At 38.7% G+C, this 21520-nt stretch overlaps 2 protein-coding genes across 5 annotated transcripts in view; one reads left to right on the top strand and one right to left on the bottom strand.

Moving 5' to 3' along the window:
* Positions 1-16984, top strand: part of LOC110455391 (putative aminopeptidase W07G4.4) — a 39339-nt gene extending 22355 nt beyond the window's left edge. For 2 of the 4 annotated variants that reach the window (XM_021505501.1, XM_021505500.1), the window contains exons 6-16: positions 77-201; positions 909-1008; positions 2742-2817; positions 3381-3466; positions 3715-3819; positions 4215-4290; positions 7829-7947; positions 8315-8398; positions 11404-11511; positions 12675-12806; positions 14088-16984. In XM_021505501.1, the coding sequence (XP_021361176.1) occupies positions 77-201; positions 909-1008; positions 2742-2817; positions 3381-3466; positions 3715-3819; positions 4215-4290; positions 7829-7947; positions 8315-8398; positions 11404-11511; positions 12675-12806; positions 14088-14222 (1146 nt within the window). In that variant the 3' untranslated portion in view covers positions 14223-16984. The remainder of the gene's footprint in view (positions 1-76; positions 202-908; positions 1009-2741; positions 2818-3380; positions 3467-3714; positions 3820-4214; positions 4291-7828; positions 7948-8314; positions 8399-11403; positions 11512-12674; positions 12807-14087) is intronic. The other 2 variants (XR_002463442.1, XR_002463441.1) reach the window with 2 other exon arrangements.
* A 1010-nt stretch (positions 16985-17994) lies between these two features.
* Positions 17995-21520, bottom strand: part of LOC110455386 (protein farnesyltransferase/geranylgeranyltransferase type-1 subunit alpha-like) — a 16279-nt gene continuing 12753 nt past the window's right edge. Inside the window, exon 8 of the mRNA XM_021505486.1 lies at positions 17995-20673. Coding sequence (XP_021361161.1) covers positions 20542-20673 — 132 coding nt within the window. The 3' untranslated portion in view covers positions 17995-20541. The remainder of the gene's footprint in view (positions 20674-21520) is intronic.

The raw sequence follows: 21520 nt of genomic DNA on the forward strand, positions 1-21520 counted from the left end.
ATGATCACTTTCAAATTCTTTAAATAAGGGTCATTCAGCTAAATCATTGAATTATGAGTACTGGGTTGTGTTCTAGCCCCTGGAGATACGAGAGGATGTCCCAGACAAGAGTCCTAAAATCTCCAAACTTGGGGTTTGGTGCAATGACCTTGAGCGTGTAACCCAGGGCATCGACCTTGCCAATGCTTTGGAGAAAGGCAGGTAAGAAAGCATCTCACTAGTCAACAGTTTGGTAAGTTAGTAGAATTCAGTTTGTTTTAATCAGAATCCTGCAGTAATAATAGGGATCACAGCCAGAGCCTGCAGCTGTATCCTGTACCCTCAGTGGCATCAATTAACTTGTCCTTAAGGGGCCCCAGCTTCAATAAAAGAGGCCACATGCAGATCCCAGCTTCTATAAAACAGGCCACATGCAGATCCTTGCTTCTATAAAAGAGGCCACATGCAGATCCCTGCTTCTATAAAAGAGGCCACATGCAGATCCCAGCTTCTATAAAACAGGCCACATGCAGATCCCAGCTTCTATAAAACAGGCCACATTCAGATCCCAGCTTCTTAAAACAGGCCACATTCAGATTCCAGCTTCAATAAAACAGGCCACATGCAGATCCCAGCTTCTATAAAACGGGCCACATCCAGATCCCTGCTTCTATAAAACAGGCCACATGCAGATCCCAGCTTCAATAAAACAGGCCACATGCAGATCCCTGCTTCTATAAAACAGGCCACATGCAGATCCCTGCTTCTATAAAACAGGCCACATCTAGATCCCTGCTTCTATAAATTGGATTATTATCTAAAACCTTGAGGTTATATAAAAGGAGCCATGTCCAGGACTTATCATTAACATATAACAGGCATTAAATACACAGGGAGATTACTTGTAGTTATTTACGTATGATTGACAGGATCGTGACACGTGACATTGGTGGCTCGGATCCGGAACGCATGGCAGCCCCGCGTGTGGAGGAGTATGTCACTTCACTGTTCAGGAACTCATCAGTCAAGGTAAGCAGTTCCACGTGTAACATTACACTCGTACAACAAACATGTCACTGTAGGAATCTGATCATATTCCTACGTACTATAACTTCTGTAAACAAAATGGCTGACCTACTTACCGGAGATACTGTTTGCATTGATGACAGAGGCAGGAGCATTTGGAAATATTTCATCTATGAACAACTTATCTCACATCAACACAAATCAACTCGAAGAGATCTCCCGAATACTTCACACAAGTTCAGCAGCTGTATGCTTAAATACCACTTCAACTTCTCTGACACACTCCAACTCAATGGGACCACGTGTAACCTGTCGACTTAGTCAGTGTTCCGGATTCATGGCAGATTCCACATTATAATTTCTGGCTTGGTGACAGGTGGAAACATTGAGGTTCACATTCACCAAGGACCCCCTCCCAAGAAACGTGCCCGTATTAATGAAAGTGACAGTGACTCCCAGTCCCAGTAAACTTTAAAAAATTGCCGACTTGGATGTGTATTGTGATGACCTTTACCTTGACAGTGCACACGCCATGACCTTTACCTTGACAATGCACACGCCATTGTGTCAAAATATGTGACGTCACTACTATTTTCATAAACGCTGGGCCTATTGAATGGTTTCAGTATAAAAATCATTATCAATTTTGTTATGATAATCATCAAAACATGAAAAGAAACCTAGAGGATGGTTTGTTCATTTAAAGGTTTTCATTCGTCCTTTCGTCAGTCGTCACTATATAGAGGAGGTGTATCGAGAACAATTATGTAGGGGTGTTTCTCAAATTATATAATAAATAGAATCTAATACTCATGTTCATGTAACATTGAATTTATTAAACTCGTTAATTTATTCATATGAAACTCGTCAAAGGCTCCTTTCCTATGAAATTAATAAACTTGTTAAATAAATTCAGTATTACAGTATTAAAGCTAATGTCAGATCCTCTATGTAGCTGTAAATGGAGACAAATATTCAAAATTCAATCTAAGCTAGAATGTCCTTCAGATCTTAGTTACAAAGTGTCTTAAGATCTAAGTTAGAAAGTGTCTTAAGATCTAAATTAGAAAGGGATTTCAGATCTAAGTTGAAAAGGGTATTAAGATCTAAGTTAGAAAGTGTCTTAAGATCTAAGTTAGAAAGGGACTTAAGATCTAAGTTGAAAAGGGTATTAAGATCTAAGTTAGAAAGTGTCTTAAGATCTAAGTTAGAAAGTGTCTTAATATCTAAGTTAGAAAGGGTCTTAAGATCTAAGTTAGAAAGTGTCTTAAGATCGAAGTTAGAAAGTGTTAGAAAGTGTCTTAAGATCTAAGTTAGAAAGTGTCTTAAGATCTAAGTTAGAAAGAGTTAGAAAGTGTCTTAAGATCTAAGTTAGAAAGTGTCTGAAGATCTAAGTTAGAAAGGGTCTTAAGATCTAAGTATGTCCAAATACTTCCTGAGACAATTGGACAGGAGGAGTACAATGAGATAAAACCTTGTTAAATTTAGTTAAGCATGCATCATCAAAGTTATTGTAAGAAAAGCTAGTGAATCAGGATGTCTCTACCGTACTCACAGGGAGCCTCTGGGTTTGATAGGAAGTGGTTAGTTGGAAGGCGATCCATCCCTCACTGGTTAACATGTTACACTGGGTTTGATAGGAAGTGGTTAGTTGGAAGGCGATCCATCCCTCACTAGTTAACATGTTACATCAAAAGTGTTACTCTGACCTTGAGATATTTTACGTTCATTTGCAGGTGACGGTTCACGCTGATGATGGTCAGTTTCAAAATGAGTATCCACTACTGGCCGCAGTCAACAGGGCCGCTAACAGTAAGTACCCACTACTGGCCACTGTTACGACCTGACTTAACTTCCTGCATATTGCCCACTGACGATGCAGTTTTTACTGAAAAATGCCTTTTCGATACAAAGGAGACAGCTATATTTTTAGATGTGACTGAATACTGATGAAACTTGATCTATTGTTATGGTAAACAACGACGATGACCTAGTTTAAATGCAGGTGTCATCAGAAGGTTGTTAAGCATGCTTAAATTAATATATATTTACTCATTCACCCTTGAAGATACATTTGAACTTTTCCAATTCAAAGGTTGGAAGAGCTGATTATGAAATTTCAGGGGTGAACGAGTTAAACAATATTTGGGGTATGTGGGCAATGTATTGGAGTGGACAACAGGCAGAAATATAGTCACATTTCCCTCAACTGTCTCAGCTTCAGATCGGGCTGTTTTATCTATGGCGAGTTGTATGGCTCTGTCGTGTGTATGTGTATGAGTATTTTCTTGTGAGAAAATTAAGATGACTGAAGAAAGCATTTGTCTTGAATGTTGGATTAACCCTAAATGTGTAATCTATTTTTGTATTTTCAGAAGTAGACAGACACCGTGGTCGCCTGATCTTCCTTGAGTATAAAGGGGAAGGCAAGGTGGAGAAAACCCTGTTTTTAGTGGGAAAGGTACATAATAATTAGCTTAGTTACAAACAAAAGGCTGACTGTCCAGGGGGCTGAGAAACAGCCATTTTTGAATTTGATAGTTTACGGTAAGTTTATTACATAGCGTATTATTAATATTCTCAGAAAATGTGTACTTTAAATTATATCATCATATTTGCTCGAGCACATTTGAACAAAAGATTTACAGGAACTAGTTACTACAGTGCTACCTTATACTGTAAGCAGTTAATAGTCTCTATCATTTCTAGGGGATCACCTATGACACTGGTGGAGCTGATATCAAGGCCGGAGGTGTGATGGCTGGCATGCACAGGGACAAATGTGGTGCAGCCACTGTGGCAGGATTCTTCGAGGTGAGTACAGACGTCCTTTACTTACTTTACCTCAGATATTACTGTTTTAGAGCTGAGCATATTTCATTGTTTTACCTCAGATTTTACTGTTATAAAGCTGAGCATATTTTATTGTTTTACCTCAGATTTTACTGTTATAAAGCTGAGCATATTTTATTGTCTTACCTCAGATATTACTGTTATAAAGCTGAGCATATTTCATTGTTTTACCTAGGATATTACTGTTATAAAGCTGAGCATATTTTATTGTTTTACCTCAGATTTTACTGTTATAAAGCTGAGCATATTTTATTGTTTTACCTCAGATTTTACTGTTATAAAGCTGAGCATATTTTATTGTTTTACCTCAGATATTACTGTAATAAAGCTTTAATTCAGAAGAAATTAATTTTCAGACATTATCGGAAATGAAGCCAAAGGGAATCAAAGTTATAGGAGCACTCTGCATGGTTAGAAACAGCGTGGGATCAGGTAACGAATAACGAGTAACAGTAACATGTATATCAAGTAACCAGTAACAGTAACACAGGGATCAAGTAACAGGTAACAGTAACATGGTGATAAGGTTACTAGTAACAGTAACATGGTGATAAGGTCACTAGTAACAGTAACATAGTGATAAGGTCACTAGGAACAGTAACATGTATATCAAGTAACCAGTAACAGTAACACAGGGATTAAGTAACAGGTAACAGTAACATGGTGATAAGGTCACTAGAAACAGTAACATAGGGATCAAGTAATAGGTAACAGTAACATAGGGATAAGGTTACTATAGTAACAGTAACATAGTGATAAGGTCACTAGGAACAGTAACATGGTGATAAGGTCACTAGGAACAGTAACATAGGGATCAAGTAATAGGTAACAGTAACATAGGGATAAGGTTACTATAGTAACAGTAACATAGTGATAAGGTCACTAGGAACAGTAACATGGTGATAAGGTCACTAGGAACAGTAACATAGGGATCAAGTAATAGGTAACAGTAACATAGGGATAAGGTTACTATAGTAACAGTAACATAGTGATAAGGTCACTAGGAACAGTAACATGGTGATAAGGTCACTAGGAACAGTAACATAGGGATCAAGTAATAGGTAACAGTAACATAGGGATAAGGTTACTATAGTAACAGTAACATAGTGATAAGGTCACTAGGAACAGTAACATGGTGATAAGGTCACTAGGAACAGTAACATAGGGATCAAGTAATAGGTAACAGTAACATAGGGATAAGGTTACTATAGTAACAGTAACATAGTGATAAGGTCACTAGGAACAGTAACATGGTGATAAGGTCACTAGGAACAGTAACATAGGGATCAAGTAATAGGTAACAGTAACATAGGGATAAGGTTACTATAGTAACAGTAACATAGTGATAAGGTCACTAGGAACAGTAACATGGTGATAAGGTCACTAGGAACAGTAACATAGGGATCAAGTAATAGGTAACAGTAACATAGGGATAAGGTTACTATAGTAACAGTAACATAGTGATAAGGTCACTAGGAACAGTAACATGGTGATAAGGTCACTAGGAACAGTAACATAGGGATCAAGTAATAGGTAACAGTAACATAGGGATAAGGTTACTATAGTAACAGTAACATAGTGATAAGGTCACTAGGAACAGTAACATGGTGATAAGGTCACTAGGAACAGTAACATAGGGATCAAGTAATAGGTAACAGTAACATAGGGATAAGGTTACTATAGTAACAGTAACATAGTGATAAGGTCACTAGGAACAGTAACATGGTGATAAGGTCACTAGGAACAGTAACATAGGGATCAAGTAATAGGTAACAGTAACATAGGGATAAGGTTACTATAGTAACAGTAACATAGTGATAAGGTCACTAGGAACAGTAACATGGTGATAAGGTCACTAGGAACAGTAACATAGGGATCAAGTAATAGGTAACAGTAACATAGGGATAAGGTTACTATAGTAACAGTAACATAGTGATAAGGTCACTAGGAACAGTAACATGGTGATAAGGTCACTAGGAACAGTAACATAGGGATCAAGTAATAGGTAACAGTAACATAGGGATAAGGTTACTATAGTAACAGTAACATAGTGATAAGGTCACTAGGAACAGTAACATGGTGATAAGGTCACTAGGAACAGTAACATAGGGATCAAGTAATAGGTAACAGTAACATAGGGATAAGGTTACTATAGTAACAGTAACATAGTGATAAGGTCACTAGGAACAGTAACATGGTGATAAGGTCACTAGGAACAGTAACATAGGGATCAAGTAATAGGTAACAGTAACATAGGGATAAGGTTACTATAGTAACAGTAACATAGTGATAAGGTCACTAGGAACAGTAACATGGTGATAAGGTCACTAGGAACAGTAACATAGGGATCAAGTAATAGGTAACAGTAACATAGGGATAAGGTTACTATAGTAACAGTAACATAGTGATAAGGTCACTAGGAACAGTAACATGGTGATAAGGTCACTAGGAACAGTAACATAGGGATCAAGTAATAGGTAACAGTAACATAGGGATAAGGTTACTATAGTAACAGTAACATAGTGATAAGGTCACTAGGAACAGTAACATGGTGATAAGGTCACTAGGAACAGTAACATAGGGATCAAGTAATAGGTAACAGTAACATAGGGATAAGGTTACTATAGTAACAGTAACATAGTGATAAGGTCACTAGGAACAGTAACATGGTGATAAGGTCACTAGGAACAGTAACATAGGGATCAAGTAATAGGTAACAGTAACATAGGGATAAGGTTACTATAGTAACAGTAACATAGTGATAAGGTCACTAGGAACAGTAACATGGTGATAAGGTCACTAGGAACAGTAACATAGGGATCAAGTAATAGGTAACAGTAACATAGGGATAAGGTTACTATAGTAACAGTAACATAGTGATAAGGTCACTAGGAACAGTAACATGGTGATAAGGTCACTAGGAACAGTAACATAGGGATCAAGTAATAGGTAACAGTAACATAGGGATAAGGTTACTATAGTAACAGTAACATAGTGATAAGGTCACTAGGAACAGTAACATGGTGATAAGGTCACTAGGAACAGTAACATAGGGATCAAGTAATAGGTAACAGTAACATAGGGATAAGGTTACTATAGTAACAGTAACATAGTGATAAGGTCACTAGGAACAGTAACATGGTGATAAGGTCACTAGGAACAGTAACATAGGGATCAAGTAACCAGTAACAGTAACATGGTGATAAGGTTACTAGTAACAGTAACATAGAGATAAGGTCACTAGTAACAGTAACATAGAGATAAGGTCACTAGTAACAGTAACATAGTGATTGGTCACTAGTAACAGTAACATGGTGATAAGGTCACTAGTAACAGTAACATGGTGATAAGGTCACGAGTAACAGTAACATAGTGATCAGGTCACTAGTAACAGTAACATAGTGATAAGGTCACTAGTAACAGTAACATGGTGATAAGGTCACTTGTCATGTGATGTTTACATTACAGTCATTTTAAGGTCACTGCCCAAAGGGGAAGCGAGTGACGCTATGTTGCAGTGTCTGTGATCCATTCTGTGATGTTCACGGTTGACTTACCTGTTGTGGTGTATTCTGTGATGTTCACGGTAGACTTACCTGTTGTGGTGTAATCTGTGAAGTTCATGGTTGACTTACCTGTTGTGGTGTATTCTGTGATGTTCACGGCTGACTTACCTGTTGTGGTGTATTCTGTGATGTTCACAGCTGACTTACCTGTTGTGGTGTATTCTGTGAAGTTCACGGTTGACTTACCTGTTTTGGTGTATTCTGTGATGTTCACGGTTGACTTACCTGTTGTGGTGTATTCTGTGATGTTCACAGCTGACTTACCTGTTGTGGTGTATTCTGTGATGTTCACGGTTGACTTACCTGTTGTGGTGTATTCTGTGATGTTTACGGTTGACTTACCTGTTGTGTGTATTCTGTGATGTTCACGGTTGACTTACCTGTTGGGGTGTATTCTGTTACAGAGTGTTACGTGGCAGATGAAATCATCACCTCCAGGGCTGGGGTGAGAGTTCGTGTGGGCAACACTGATGCTGAAGGTCGTATGGTGATGGCTGATGTACTGTGTAAATGTAAGGAAATGGTATGTATCCTACTAAAGCTGATGATGTTACTTTTATATATTCTATTAAACATATTGATGTTACTATAAATTTTACATATCCTATCAAACATGTCAATGTTACGACAAATGTTACATATCTTACTAAAGCTGATGATGTTACTACAAATTTTTAAACATGTCAATGCTACTACAAATGTTACATATCCTACTGAATATTTCAATGTTACTTAGAATATTGCTAAACTGGAAATTGTAACTAAAAATGTTACTAAATTTTAGAGATTCATTCAATTTAAATCAGGATTCTGCATTGTTTTATTGATGGAGGATGGTTGTACCAGATTTACTTCCCTTGTCAATACAACTCCCATGCTCTCTTTTTAAGGCTCTTGATGCTACAAACCCAGAACTGTTCACCATAGCAACACTGACCGGCCATGCTATCCGAGCCATGGGGCCAAAATATTCAGTAAGTATTTACACAAAAATCACCATCATGTTAACATCAGATAATTCTATCAGGTGACCTTGTGTTGTCTGTCCTTGTCTGTGTGACCTGGTTTTGTCTATCCTTATCTGTGTGACCTTGTGTTGTCCTTCCTTGTCTGTATGACCTGTTGTCTGTCCTTGTCTGTGTGACCTTGTGTTTTCTGTCCTTGTCTGTGTTACCTTGTGTTGTCCATCCTTGTCTGTATGACCTGGTGTTGTCTGTCCGTATCAGTGTAACCTGGTGTTGTCTGTCCTTGTCTGTGTGACCTTGTGTTGTCTGTCCTTGTCTGTGTGACCTTGTATTGTCCATCCTTGTCTGTATGACCTGGTGTTGTCTGTCCTTATCTGTGTAACCTGATGTTGTCTGTCCTTGTCTGTGTGACCTTGTGTTGTCTGTCCTTGTCTGTGTGACCTGGTGTTGTCAGTCCTTGTCTGTGTGACATGGTGTTGTCTGTCCTTGTCTGTATGACCTGGTGTTGTCTGTCCTTATCAGTGTGACCTTGTGTTGTCTGTCCTTGTCTGTGTGACCTGATGTTGTCTGTCCTTGTCTGTGTGACCTTGTGTTGTCCGTCCTTGTATGTGTGACCTGGTGTTGTCCGTCTTTGTCAGTATGACCTTGTGTTCATCCTTGTCTGTATGACCTGGTGTTGTCTGTCCTTGTCTGTGTGACCTGGTGTTGTCTGTCCTTGTCTGTGTGACCTTGTGTTGTTTGTCCTTGTCTGTGTGACCTTGTGTTGTCCGTCCTTGTCTGTGACCTGGTGTTGTCTGTCCTTGTCTGTATGACCTAGTGTTGTCTGTCCTTGTCTGTGTGACCTTGTGATGCCTGTCCTTGTCTGTATGACCTTGTGTTGTCCGTCCTTGTCTGTGACCTGGTGTTGTCTGTCCTTGTCTGTGACCTGGAGTTGTCTGTCCTTGTCTGTATGTCCTTGTGTTGTCCGTCCTTGTCTGTATGACCTGGTGTTGTCTGTCCTTGTCTGTGTGGCCTGGTGTTGTCTGTCCTTAATCTGTATGACCTTGTGTTGCCTGTCGTTGTCTGTGTGACCTTGTGTTGCCTGTCCTTGTCTGTGTGACCTTGAGTTGCCTGTCCTTGTCTGTATGACCTTGTGTTGTCTGTCCTTGTCTGCGTGACCTGGTGTTGTCTGTCCTTGTCTGTATGCCCTAGTTTTGTCTGTCCTTGTCTGTGTGACCTTGTGATGCCTTTCCTTGTCTGTATGACCTTGTGTTGTCCGTCCTTGTCTATATGACCTTGTGTTGTTTGTCCTTGTCTGTGTGCCCTTGTGTTGTCCGTCCTTGTCTGTGACCTGGTGTTGTCTGTCCTCGTCTGTATGACCTTGTGTTGTCTGTCCTTGTCTGTGACCTGGTGTTGCCTGTCCTTGTATGTGTGACCTTGTGTTGTCTGTCTGTGTCTGTATGACCTTGTGTTGTCCGTCTGTGTCAGTATGAACTTGTGTTGCCTGTCCTTGTATGTTTGACCTTGTGTTGTCCGTCTGTGTCAGTATGACCTTGTGTTGTCTGTCCTTGTATGTGTGACCTTGTGTTGTCTGTCCTTGTCTGTGTGACCTTGTGTTGTCTGTCCTTGTCTGTGTGACCTTGTGTTGTCTGTCCATGTCTGTGACCTGGTGTTGTCTGTCATTGTCTGTGTGACCTTGTGTTGTCTGTCCTTGTCTGTATGACCTTGTATTGTCTGTCCTTGTCTGTGTGACCTTGTGTTGTCTGTCCATGTCTGTGACCTGGTGTTGTCTGTCATTGTCAGTGTGACCTTGTGTTGTCTGTCCTTGTCTGTGTGGCCTTGTGTTGTCTGTCCATGTCTGTGACCTGGCGTTGTCTGTCATTGTCTGTGTGACCTTGTGTTGTCTGTCCATGTCTGTGACCTGGCATTGTCTGTCCTTGTCTGTATGACCTTGTATTGTCTGTCCTTGTCTGTGTGACCTTGTGTTGTCTGTCCTTGTCTGTATTACCTTGTGTTGTCTGTCCTTGTCTGTGACCTGGTGTTGTCTGTCCTTGTCTGTGACCTGGCATTGTCTGTCCATGTCTGTGACCTGGTGTTGTCTGTCCTTGTCAGTATGACCTGGTGTTGTCTGTCCTTGTCTGTGTGACCTTGTGTTGTCTGTACTTGTCAGTATGACCTTGTCTTGTCTGTCCTTGTCCGTTACCATGAACATTTTACATTTTAAACTTTTAACTGAAATACTACTGAACCATTTTTTTCTGAAATTTTGTGAAAATGATCAATGCATTGTTCTCACCTAATTTTTTTCCCATGGCTACCGTCTGTTTAAACTTTGTAAAATTTCTGGACTTTTATGTAATGGAGTGCAGAGATTTACAAATACTATTTTGAGGATTTTGTTTTTACTTCACAATTGTGCACCCATAGGAAGGGCTGCACAGGTATATTTGCTCCTGATATAGACTGCAAAAGCATAAGCATACTGGAATGACCTGACTTGATATCACAAACGTATTTGAGGCCACCTCATGCTGAGATTTGAGTTCAAGAACCAAAAAAGCTGAAGCGGCCCAGAAGCAGACTTAAGTTTGAACCCCCCCCCCCAAACTTGAGGTTTGAGAAAATGCTTGTGACACCAAAGCCTGGTATAGCAAGCATTAATCAATTATGTGTATACGTAATATGTATATACGTGAAGATATCGTGATGTTGGTGCAAGCATTATTTTTATGGCAGCATAAGGGTCATAAACTTTGCTAACACATTTTAATACTGAAAAAGCAAACGTCGTAATAAGTTGACTTTTGATTTATGGTTAATTTGTTAATAGCAACTTTGATCACAGTGCTATTTATGCCTTTTAATAAGGCCATGAAACTCATGTGCAAATAAGGGCCCCTTATGCCTCTTGTAGAAAAAAAAAAAGAATATACATGTATATGAAAGTGACTTATTTCATCAAAGCAAATTCAGGACCGAATAAAGGGGAAATTTGAAAGAATGTTAGCAGTAATATCCTTGGTATTTACCTCTAGATTATCATGGACAATGGACCAGCTCGTCAGCTCAACACTGCTCGCAGCATGCAGGAGATCGGGGATGTCTGGGGTGACCCCTTCGAAGTCTCAACTATCCGACGTGAAGTAAGGCTATTATTTGTAGATCTAAACAGTTTAACAACAATTCATTTGTCTGGGTTGGAATTGCTTCATTATATATTTCAGATAAATTTTGAGAGGGAGTAGAAATATACATGTATATCATAAATTCATGTGGAAACAGTTTTGCCATAAATTTGTCCTGTTTGAGTATATGACTGTCCTGTTTGAGTATATGGCTGTCCTGTTTGAGTATCTGACTGTCCTATTTGAGTATCTGACTGTCCTGTTGGAGTACCTGACTGTCCTGTTGGAGTACCCGACTGTCCTGTTTGAGTACCTGACTGTCCTGTTTGAGTATCTGACTGTCCTGTTTAGTATCTGACTGTCCTGTTTGAGTATCTGACTGTCCTGTTTGAGTACCTGACTGTCCTGTTTGAGTACCAGACTGTCCTATTTGAGTACCTGACTGTCCTGTTTGAGTACCTGACTGTCCTGTTTGAGTATATGACTGTCCTGTTGGAGTATCTGACTGTCCTATTTGAGAACCTGACTGTCCTGTTTGAGAACCTGACTGTCCTGTTCGAGTATCTGACTGTCCTGTTTGAGTACTTGACTGTCCTATTTGAGAACCTGACTGTCTTATTAGTGTGCCTGACTGTCCTGTTCGTTCCTGTTGGAATACCTGACTGTCCTGTTGAGGTACCTGCCTGTCCTATTCGATTACATGACTGTCCTATTCCAATACCTGACTGTCCTATTTGAGTACCAGACTGTCCTGTTTGAGTACCAGACTGTCCTATTTGAGTATCTGACTGTCCTATTCGAGTATCTGACTGTCCTATTTGAGTATCTGACTGTCCTATTTGAGTACCTGACTGTCCTATTGGAGTACCTGACTGTTCTGTTTGAGTACCTGACTGTCCTGTTTGAGTACCTGACGGTCCTTTTCGAATACATGCCAGTCCTCTTTGAGTACCAGACTGTCCTATTTGAGTATCTGACTGTCCTATTCGAGTATCTGACTGTCCTATTTGAGTACCTGACTGTCAGGTTTTAGTATCTGACTGTCCTATTTGAGTACCTGACTGTCCTATTGGAGTACCTGACTGTTCTGTTTGAGTACCTGACTGTCCTGTTTGAGTACCTTACGGTCCTTTTCGAATACCTGCCAGTCCTCTTTGAGTACCTGACTCTTTTGTTTACAGGATTTTGAGTTCCACACCGGAAAGTCTGAGTATGAAGATATACTCCAGTCAAACAACATGGCGTCCTCAGCCACAGCCCGAGGACACCAGTCGCCTTCAGCCTTCCTCATCATGTCCTCTGGACTAAGCAAGGTCAATACTTTACTGCTACATTTGTTTCAGTTAATACATTAAAGCAATAAGCTGTGTTATACAACTCAGTATGGCATAATGTGAGTGTCTAGGGTTAAAGCCTGAAAATGAATTCTGTACCAGTAAGCGATTGCTGAATAGCTGACTTTTCAGTTAGCTATGATCCGAGAGAATTCCTGGAGGATTTTCCTCTTTTTTTGTAAGACCTTACTTTCGGTTTTTGATAAACTTGAGGCTATTCAACAATGCTCTCCCATTTTCTGATTGTACAACACATGTTCTTACAGTTAATTCAGTATTGCATAGAAGAGGATGTCATATTGTTTGGGAAGAAATTATGTTTAAGTGGGACAATGAGTTGGTCTTTGTATTTAAATAATACTACTGCTACTTGAAGATTAAATACTACTACTGCTGCTTGAAGATGTAATCCACATTTTGTGAGCCTTGAATATTTTTCTTAACAGAAAGAAACTTATGTCTGATATGTGGTCATATATTCCGTTTATTTTCATCTATAGAACAGCTATCAACAGCACAATACCTTAATTGACACTTTTAAAATTCCCTCGCTGGTCACTAACAATGTCAAACAGTCATAGACTGGAGATTTCTCTCTACAGCACAAACAAAACTGGAAAATCACATGTCGCGCATGACTAAATTGGTGAAAATGTTGAAAGACAGCTATTAATATAAATATTGTTCAGTTATTGAAGCAGTGTATTAACTGCATTGCACATAGGCGTCAACCTATGAAACCTCCAATGAGGGAGATCTCCCATGAGGGAGAAAGTGCATGTAACACGACTGAAACTATTTTGCTCAATTTATCTTTCCGTTTTTATTGATCAAAATAACTCCAAAAAGCATTTATTTGATTCAGACAACTGTTATGATCATTACATATACACCCTGCAGTAACCAGGAGATCATTTGACCACAGAATGTAGATTTTGAGTTTGTGTGAGTTTGGACTTGAATGAGGTAGTTTTCGAGAGAGATTGGTAAATTTTGGTCAAAATGAGGGAGTCTCCCTCCTAATGAGATAGGGTTGACATCTATGATTGCAGTACAACCTTTTGGTAATATTAAAATGTACACTTTCCAGATACTGAAAATTCAGCAAAGTCACACAAATGTCTGTTCTATTTAAAATCATGACAAATTTATGAAAAACATTCCAAAGATTTACTAAATCAACTCGCATGATTATTTCAGATTTAATCTAGATATTATAAGACAGTAAGATATACTTGTTACATATCTTGGGTATTACAGCATGGTGTGGACTCGGACAAGCCACTTCCCTACTCCCATCTGGACATTGCTGGATCCTCTGGCCCCTTCCCAGGAGTCCCCACTGCTGCACCCCTAGTTGCCATGGCAGCCAAGTACATTGTTCCGAGGATGTGATTGCTTTTTGGACCAGTTAACTACACTTGACATGGGATTTTGTTACAGGAACTGTCAGACTCCTATTATTGTAAAACGTTGTTCACAAGGTACATGGGGTTTTGTAACAGGAACTGTCAGACTCCTATTATTGTAAAACGTTGTTCACAAGGTACATGGGATTTTGTTACAGGAACTGTCAGACTCCTATTATTGTAAAACGTTGTTCACAAGGTACATGGGATTTTGTTACAGGAACTGTCAGACTCCTATTATTGTAAAACGTTGTTCACAAGGTACATGGGATTTTGTTACAGGAACTGTCAGACTCCTATTATTGTAAAACGTTGTTCACAAGGTACATGGGATTTTGTTACAGGAACTGTCAGACTCCTATTATTGTAAAACGTTGTTCACAAGGTACATGGGATTTTGTTACAGGAACTGTCAGACTCCTATTATTGTAAAACGTTGTTCACAAGGTACATGGGATTTTGTTACAGGAACTGTCAGACTCCTATTATTGTAAAACGTTGTTCACAAGGTACATGGGATTTTGTTACAGGAACTGTCAGACTCCTATTATTGTAAAACGTTGTTCACAAGGGACAAGGTTGATTTCATTGCTGTGTATGATTATGAAGGTAATTATACGCCTGCCAGGTTGTAATTATATTTCTCATGTATTACTGTAAACCTACTTGCCAACTTTTTGAAATTTCTATGGGGGAGATTCTTTATGCTCAAAATTAAAATTAAATGGCTGTATACACCCTCTAGAGACAGAATAACCCTTTAAAATGACATATTTTGAGTTGTTCTTTCAGATGAAATCATTAGATCTTAGAATATAGGAACAGTTTAGCAAATTCACTGGTTGAAAACACTAAATTTAAGGGCCCAAAATCGGGAGTCTCCCTCCTAAATAGGGAAGTGTAATTTCTCCTGTACTTGTATGGGATCATGGGATGTAGTGATACTTTTCTTGTTTTATTGCAGATAGAATTCCATTGTATTATTTTGTGAGTGATAATATTCTGTTGTGATTGTTTTTCAGATGTAATTTAATTTTATTGAATTATTTTGCGAGTGATTATATTCTGTATTTTTTCCAGATGTAATTTAATTTCATTGTTTTATTTTGAGAGTGATTATATTATACTTTTTTCAGCATTACCACAACAGTTAATTTGAAACTATATGATTATTATGTACAATTTATACATATTTAGTCCCATGTCATTTTTATGCAGTAAAAAAACACATGGAAATTGTTGTTCACCATTCACTAATCTAATGAATGTGATGTTTTTACGATACCAATAGGTTGAAATAAGGTTTTTCTTTGGTCATATGTAGGTCAGAATCCCATCCCCTGTATAATCAACATCCCTGTCTATATTGGGTTTCAGAGTTTCATGTGTTGAATAATAAAATGTTAATCTTGTCTAATCCAAACGCTATCTATTCTAGAAACCAAAGTCTGTTATATCAGTGGTTGTGAATGTGTTTTCGTGGTCAACTCTCCCCACTTAAAGTATTTATCTAGACGTGAAATGGGCAATTATACTAAATAATTCAGCATCAAAATGGTGGTTTTCTTTTTATACTGTTCTTACCTAGGCACTGTATTTCAAAGTATATTAAAATTGAATAGATATAAAAATGATATAGAATTACTTCTTCCTGCATAAACCTGGGCATGTATTATTCAGTTATAAAGGAAAATTACAAATTTATAAATAACACTGTACATCAATAAATTTTTGTAAGAATTTTTCCAAGTTATCAGTGATTGGTGAATATTCCAGCCGTCCAACAGGTGCACGTTTGTATGTGACTGTACGAGATCAGACCTATGTTTGTATGTGGCTGTACGTAATCAGACCTACGTTTGTATGTAGGTGTACGAGATCAGACCAATGTTTGTATGTGGCTGTACGTAATCAGACCTACGTTTGTATGTGGCTGTACGAAATCAGACCTACGTTTGTATGTAGGTGTACAAGATCAGACCTACATTTGTATGTGGCTGTACGAGATCAGACCTACGTTTGTATGTGGCTGTACGAGATCAGACCTACGTTTGTATGTGGCTGTACGAAATCAGACCTACGTTTGTATGTGGCTGTACGAAATCAGACCTACGTTTGTATGTGGCTGTACGAAATCAGACCTACGTTTGTATGTGGCTGTACGAAATCAGACCTACGTTTGTATGTGGCTGTACGAAATCAGACCTACGTTTGTATGTGGCTGTACGAAATCAGACCTACGTTTGTATGTGGCTGTACGAAATCAGACCTACGTTTGTATGTGGCTGTACGAAATCAGACCTACGTTTGTATGTGGCTGTACGAAATCAGACCTACGTTTGTATGTGGCTGTACGAAATCAGACCTACGTTTGTATGTGGCTGTACGTAATCAGACCTACGTTTGTATGTGGCTGTACGAAATCAGACCTACGTTGGTATGTAGGTGTACAAGATCAGACCTACATTTGTATGTGGCTGTACGAGATCAGACCTACGTTTGTATGTGGCTGTACGAAATCAGACCTACGCTTGTATGTGGCTGTACGAAATCAGACTTACGTTTGTATGTAGGTGTACGAAACCAGACCTACGTTTGTATGTGGCTGTACGAAATCAGACCTACTTTTGTACGTGGCTGTACAAAATCAGACCTACGTTTGTATTTGGCTGTAGAGAACTGCTTTGTTTTGTTTATCAGCATGGTGGATGATTACGAAATCAGATAAATAAATTATTACAGATTGGCTTTGGTGATTTTGTTGATTGTTGAGTAAACAAGCAGATTTGACTATCAAAACTTGTTATCGCTTTAAAATGTGACCTTGAACAGAAAGAGATGGCTGAAAGAAATCAGAAATCTTTCTTTACACTTAAGTGTTCTAGTCAGATCACAAGAGTATGAAGTTTTGATCAAAAGTTACCACACAACACATTTCCTAGTTCATCAGCGGTCAAAGTTCAGGTTCATTAATGTACAAATTGCAGATTTGATTTAAGGTATGATGAATGATGAATTACCAAATTATCTGGTGGAAATAACCATGTGTCAATAGTCCAGCAAATAGTAATATGTTACAATTAATATAAAAAGGCAAGGTATTCAGAGCTATTCACAGTCCCCTACCTCTACTAAAAGAATGACGGTCAGGACCACGAGTAGATCATTACCACTGTCGGGACCACGAGTAGATCATTACCACTGTCGTAGATCATTACCACTAAGTTTTAGTTCAATCGGCCCTTTACAAGTGGAGTTAAAATTGGTGAAAATAATTAAAATGATGGCTGTGGCAGCCATATTGGACAACATTCCTACCATGTTTCAGTTGACATGGCCCATTAGAACCTGAAGTTTAACTTTGAAAATAGCTTTTCAAAATGGTAGCAGTTTCAGCAATATTGCCACAAGGCACAGGATGCTGTTGGTAACATTTCAATTAAGCACTCCTGAAATTCCCCAAGAAGCAGTTCTGTTTAGGTTGAAATCGAACAATTAAATGACAAGAGACGATAGACGAAAAGAGATTGCAATAGATTACTTACTGGAGCCTTTGGCTCAGGTGACCTACCTATGTACAATCTAGAGACACAAGACTCAGGTGACCTACCAATGTACAATCTAAAAGACTTGTCATTATAAACCACTCTCGTATCACAAGACTCACATGAGAGACCATTTCAAGATGAGCACACAAGTTAACAAATGAAAAGCATGCTTAGTTTTATGAAGTTATACATGTAAATAAAACAAGAACCTTAAATATCAGGACATTTATTATAACAACTGGACGTAGAAAAAAAAATAATAACAGGTTAAATAAATGTACGGCCGACAATAGCACCCCAGGCCTAAGAACTCGTGATTACAGTCAAACACAACTCAATTACATTATACTCAATAACTCATATACATTTATCAAATCATATGCAGATTTTCATGAGTCGGTCAAAATTATATTTCCTCAATTTAAGTCAACACACAGGTTTAGACATCTCAGGAAAATGCATGAAATACCTGAACAAAATTTTGTCTAAAACATGTCATTATCTGCTCAGTGTGCCAAGTTAATTCTTTGGATGCACAGACTTTCCTGGCTTCTCTAGTTGTCTAATTTACCATTTACGATACAAATAGTTGATTACAGTTGGGAGTCGGGTAACACTTTGGACTTGAGGGTTACTGTAAATCATGATAAGCTACCACAGAGTCTCTTCCATTCTTATTGACCGAGACTCGGCATACAGCAAAGTGCTACAACTCCTTGACCAGTATCCACCAATCACATTCGTGAATTGAAACACAAATGCCTTTTGACCAATTTGACACCATACATAGTATAGCATGTCAATGGCAATGTTTCAAGACATTCTTTTGTCTGTCACTCTTGACTGTGTTGTGTGACTTAGGTTTTCAGGACCCAACTTTGTATTTTTTTGCTGGGTTTCTTTCAAAGATTGGGAAATATTATGTAGTAGGTAATATATAGGTTGTACTTCATTTAGCCTCTTTCTCACGTAATACTAAATTCAGTAATAAATGTAGGATGCATTAAGCAAAAGGTAAAAAAACACATGCTCCTTTAGGGTTGTCTTTTCAAATGGGGGGAAAACTCTCCAAATCACGTTCAATATATATATCCTTAAATATTAAGGGAGAAAATCTTTATCTACAATATTTCTATGCAGAATAGTGTCCCACAAGTGTTATGTATCATTTCTTGATTGAGGAGTTACAGAGCATTTTTGTGGATATTGTATGATTAAACAAAGTTGTATATAATCTCATCAGTTGCTGCAGACAGTATTTGTTTACGGTGAAGATGAACACAATCATTGCACAATATACTAGTGTATCTTCCAAATTCAATTTTTATAATTGTGCGTATTACATAGTAACTGTTCCAGTATCCCAACATATTTACTCTTGACTGAAAAATACAGTCTGTACAATATACTAAAAACAAACAGGCTTCTCCACACATAATGAACAAATAATCCACTTATTGACTTACAAATTATTGTAAACACATTTTATCTGAATGTAACGGTTATAACCATGACTATTGTACACTGTATGGAAACACGAGGTACAGCCAAATGTTAACCATATGCATAATAATTACTTAAATTAACCAGCGTTAGTAATACAACGACAACTCAATTTAGATTACATTCCATTTACATAAAACTGAACACAGGTTGAGATTTATTCAATTGTTATCACAAAAAATTATATACCTAGCAATTCAGTACACCAATAAAACTTGACCAGACCTTCAGGCCAAGTGAGCTTACATCTACACCAGACCTTCAGGCCAAGTGAGCTTACATGTCCACCAGACTTTCAGGCCAAGTTAGCTTAAATGTCCACCAGACCTTTAGGCCAAGTGAGCTTACATGTCCACCAGACCTTCAGGCCAAGTGAGCTTACATGTCCACCAGACCTTCAGGCCAAGTGAGCTTTCATCTACACCAGACTTTCAGGCCAAGTGAACTTGCATCTACACCAGACCTTCAGGTCAATTAAGTGAGCTTACATCTCTACCAGACTGTCAGGCCAAGTGAGCTTTCATCTACACCAGACCTCCAAGCCAAGTGAGCTTACATCTACACCAGACCTTCAGGCCAAGTGAGGTTGTATCGCCACCAGACCTAATGCTAGGTGAGCTTACCTCTCCAGGCCGGGTGAGGTTGTATCGCCACCAGACCTAAGAATAGGTGAGCTTATATCTCCAGTCCAGGTGAGCTTATATCTACACCAGACCTTCAGGCCAGGTGAGGTTGTATTGCCACCAGACCTAAGGCTAGGTGAGCTTACCTCTCCAGGCCAGGTGAGCTTATATCTACACCAGACCTTCAGGCCAGGTGAGCTTACAAATACAACAGGTATTAGCTGGTTTGTTTAACCTTGAAACATCACTGAATAGCTGCATGATATAAAAAAATGTTACATAAAATTTGTAATTTTACATGATCTGTTTCTTCCAAGAATGCTGTCTTGCCTGCAATCTGTATCTTACAAAGGCACGAGATCATAACACTTGTCCGACGTCGTTGATTACTTGTCAGAAGCCTGTTAGTAACTATACATGTACATTACCAGGTTAAGCTCTATGTACAGACATACCAACAAAACATTCTACCTCGATCACATAAGCTTCTCCCTAAACCTACTTATTGTTAGCAAGCAATAAGTACAATGTTTTCTTTGCACTTCACATGATATGGAGGAATCTTGCACCAGTTTATTAACTCTGTCTGGTGGGGATGAAAGGTTTAAATATACAGCAAAAACACCTTGGACTAGGAAGGTCCGGTAGGAATTTGAGTCGTCTCTGAGTTTGTATTTCCAAATTTAGTGGCCAACACTCGCGATACATAGTTCCAATATTCACTCCTGATGGTATCAAACTCCTCCGCCAGGGACTTGCACATCTGTGGAAATCAACAGTTAAGTTTCAACTAAATAGTCCTTACATGATTGCTTATTTCAATTTATAGTCATAAATCACAAGTTGCATATTTTCTTACAATATCAACCAATCATTTTATTTCCCCCTTAATCATCTATGCTTGCTTTCGTGATTAATTCCAGACACAATTCTGACCATGACATTGAAACAAATGTTAAAGGGCGATATTAAAAATCAATATTACTGGTGGTAATTCTTTTTTGTTTTTATTTTTGTCCTGAAAAAAGGATTAACTAATAAGTCTGCATTATTGCTCTCCCATTTATATAATATGTTAATAAAAGTTCTATCATAATATTGAGCTATGATCGACTAGATTATATATATAGCATCTGTTAAATTGGTAAGAAACACATATTGAGGTACCTCTAATTTGTTTAAAAAATAAATCATACGCTGTGATGGCCTACTGTCTGTTTTCGACGCAACACTAGTTGACTTCAGTCTGTTTCTGACGCGACACAAGTTGCCTTCAGTCTGTTTCTGACGCGACACTAGTTGCCTTCAGTCTGTTTCTGACGCGACACTAGTTGACTTCAGTCTGTTTCTGACGCGTCACTAGTTGCNCTGACAAGACACTAGTTGCCTTCAGTCTGTTTCTGACAAGACACTAGTTGCCTTCAGTCTGTTTCTGACGCGACACTAGTTGCCTTCAGTCTGTTTCTGACGCGACACAATTTGCCTTCAGTCTGTTTCTGACGCGACACTAGTTGACTTCAGTCTGTTTCTGACGCGACACTAGTTGACTTCAGTCTGTTTCTGACGCGACACTAGTTGACTTCAGTCTGTTTCTGACGCGACACTAGTTG

The sequence above is a fragment of the Mizuhopecten yessoensis genome, unplaced genomic scaffold (assembly GCF_002113885.1).
Source record: "Mizuhopecten yessoensis strain PY_sf001 unplaced genomic scaffold, ASM211388v2 scaffold8213, whole genome shotgun sequence".
In the NCBI taxonomy this organism is placed as follows: domain Eukaryota; kingdom Metazoa; phylum Mollusca; class Bivalvia; order Pectinida; family Pectinidae; genus Mizuhopecten; species Mizuhopecten yessoensis.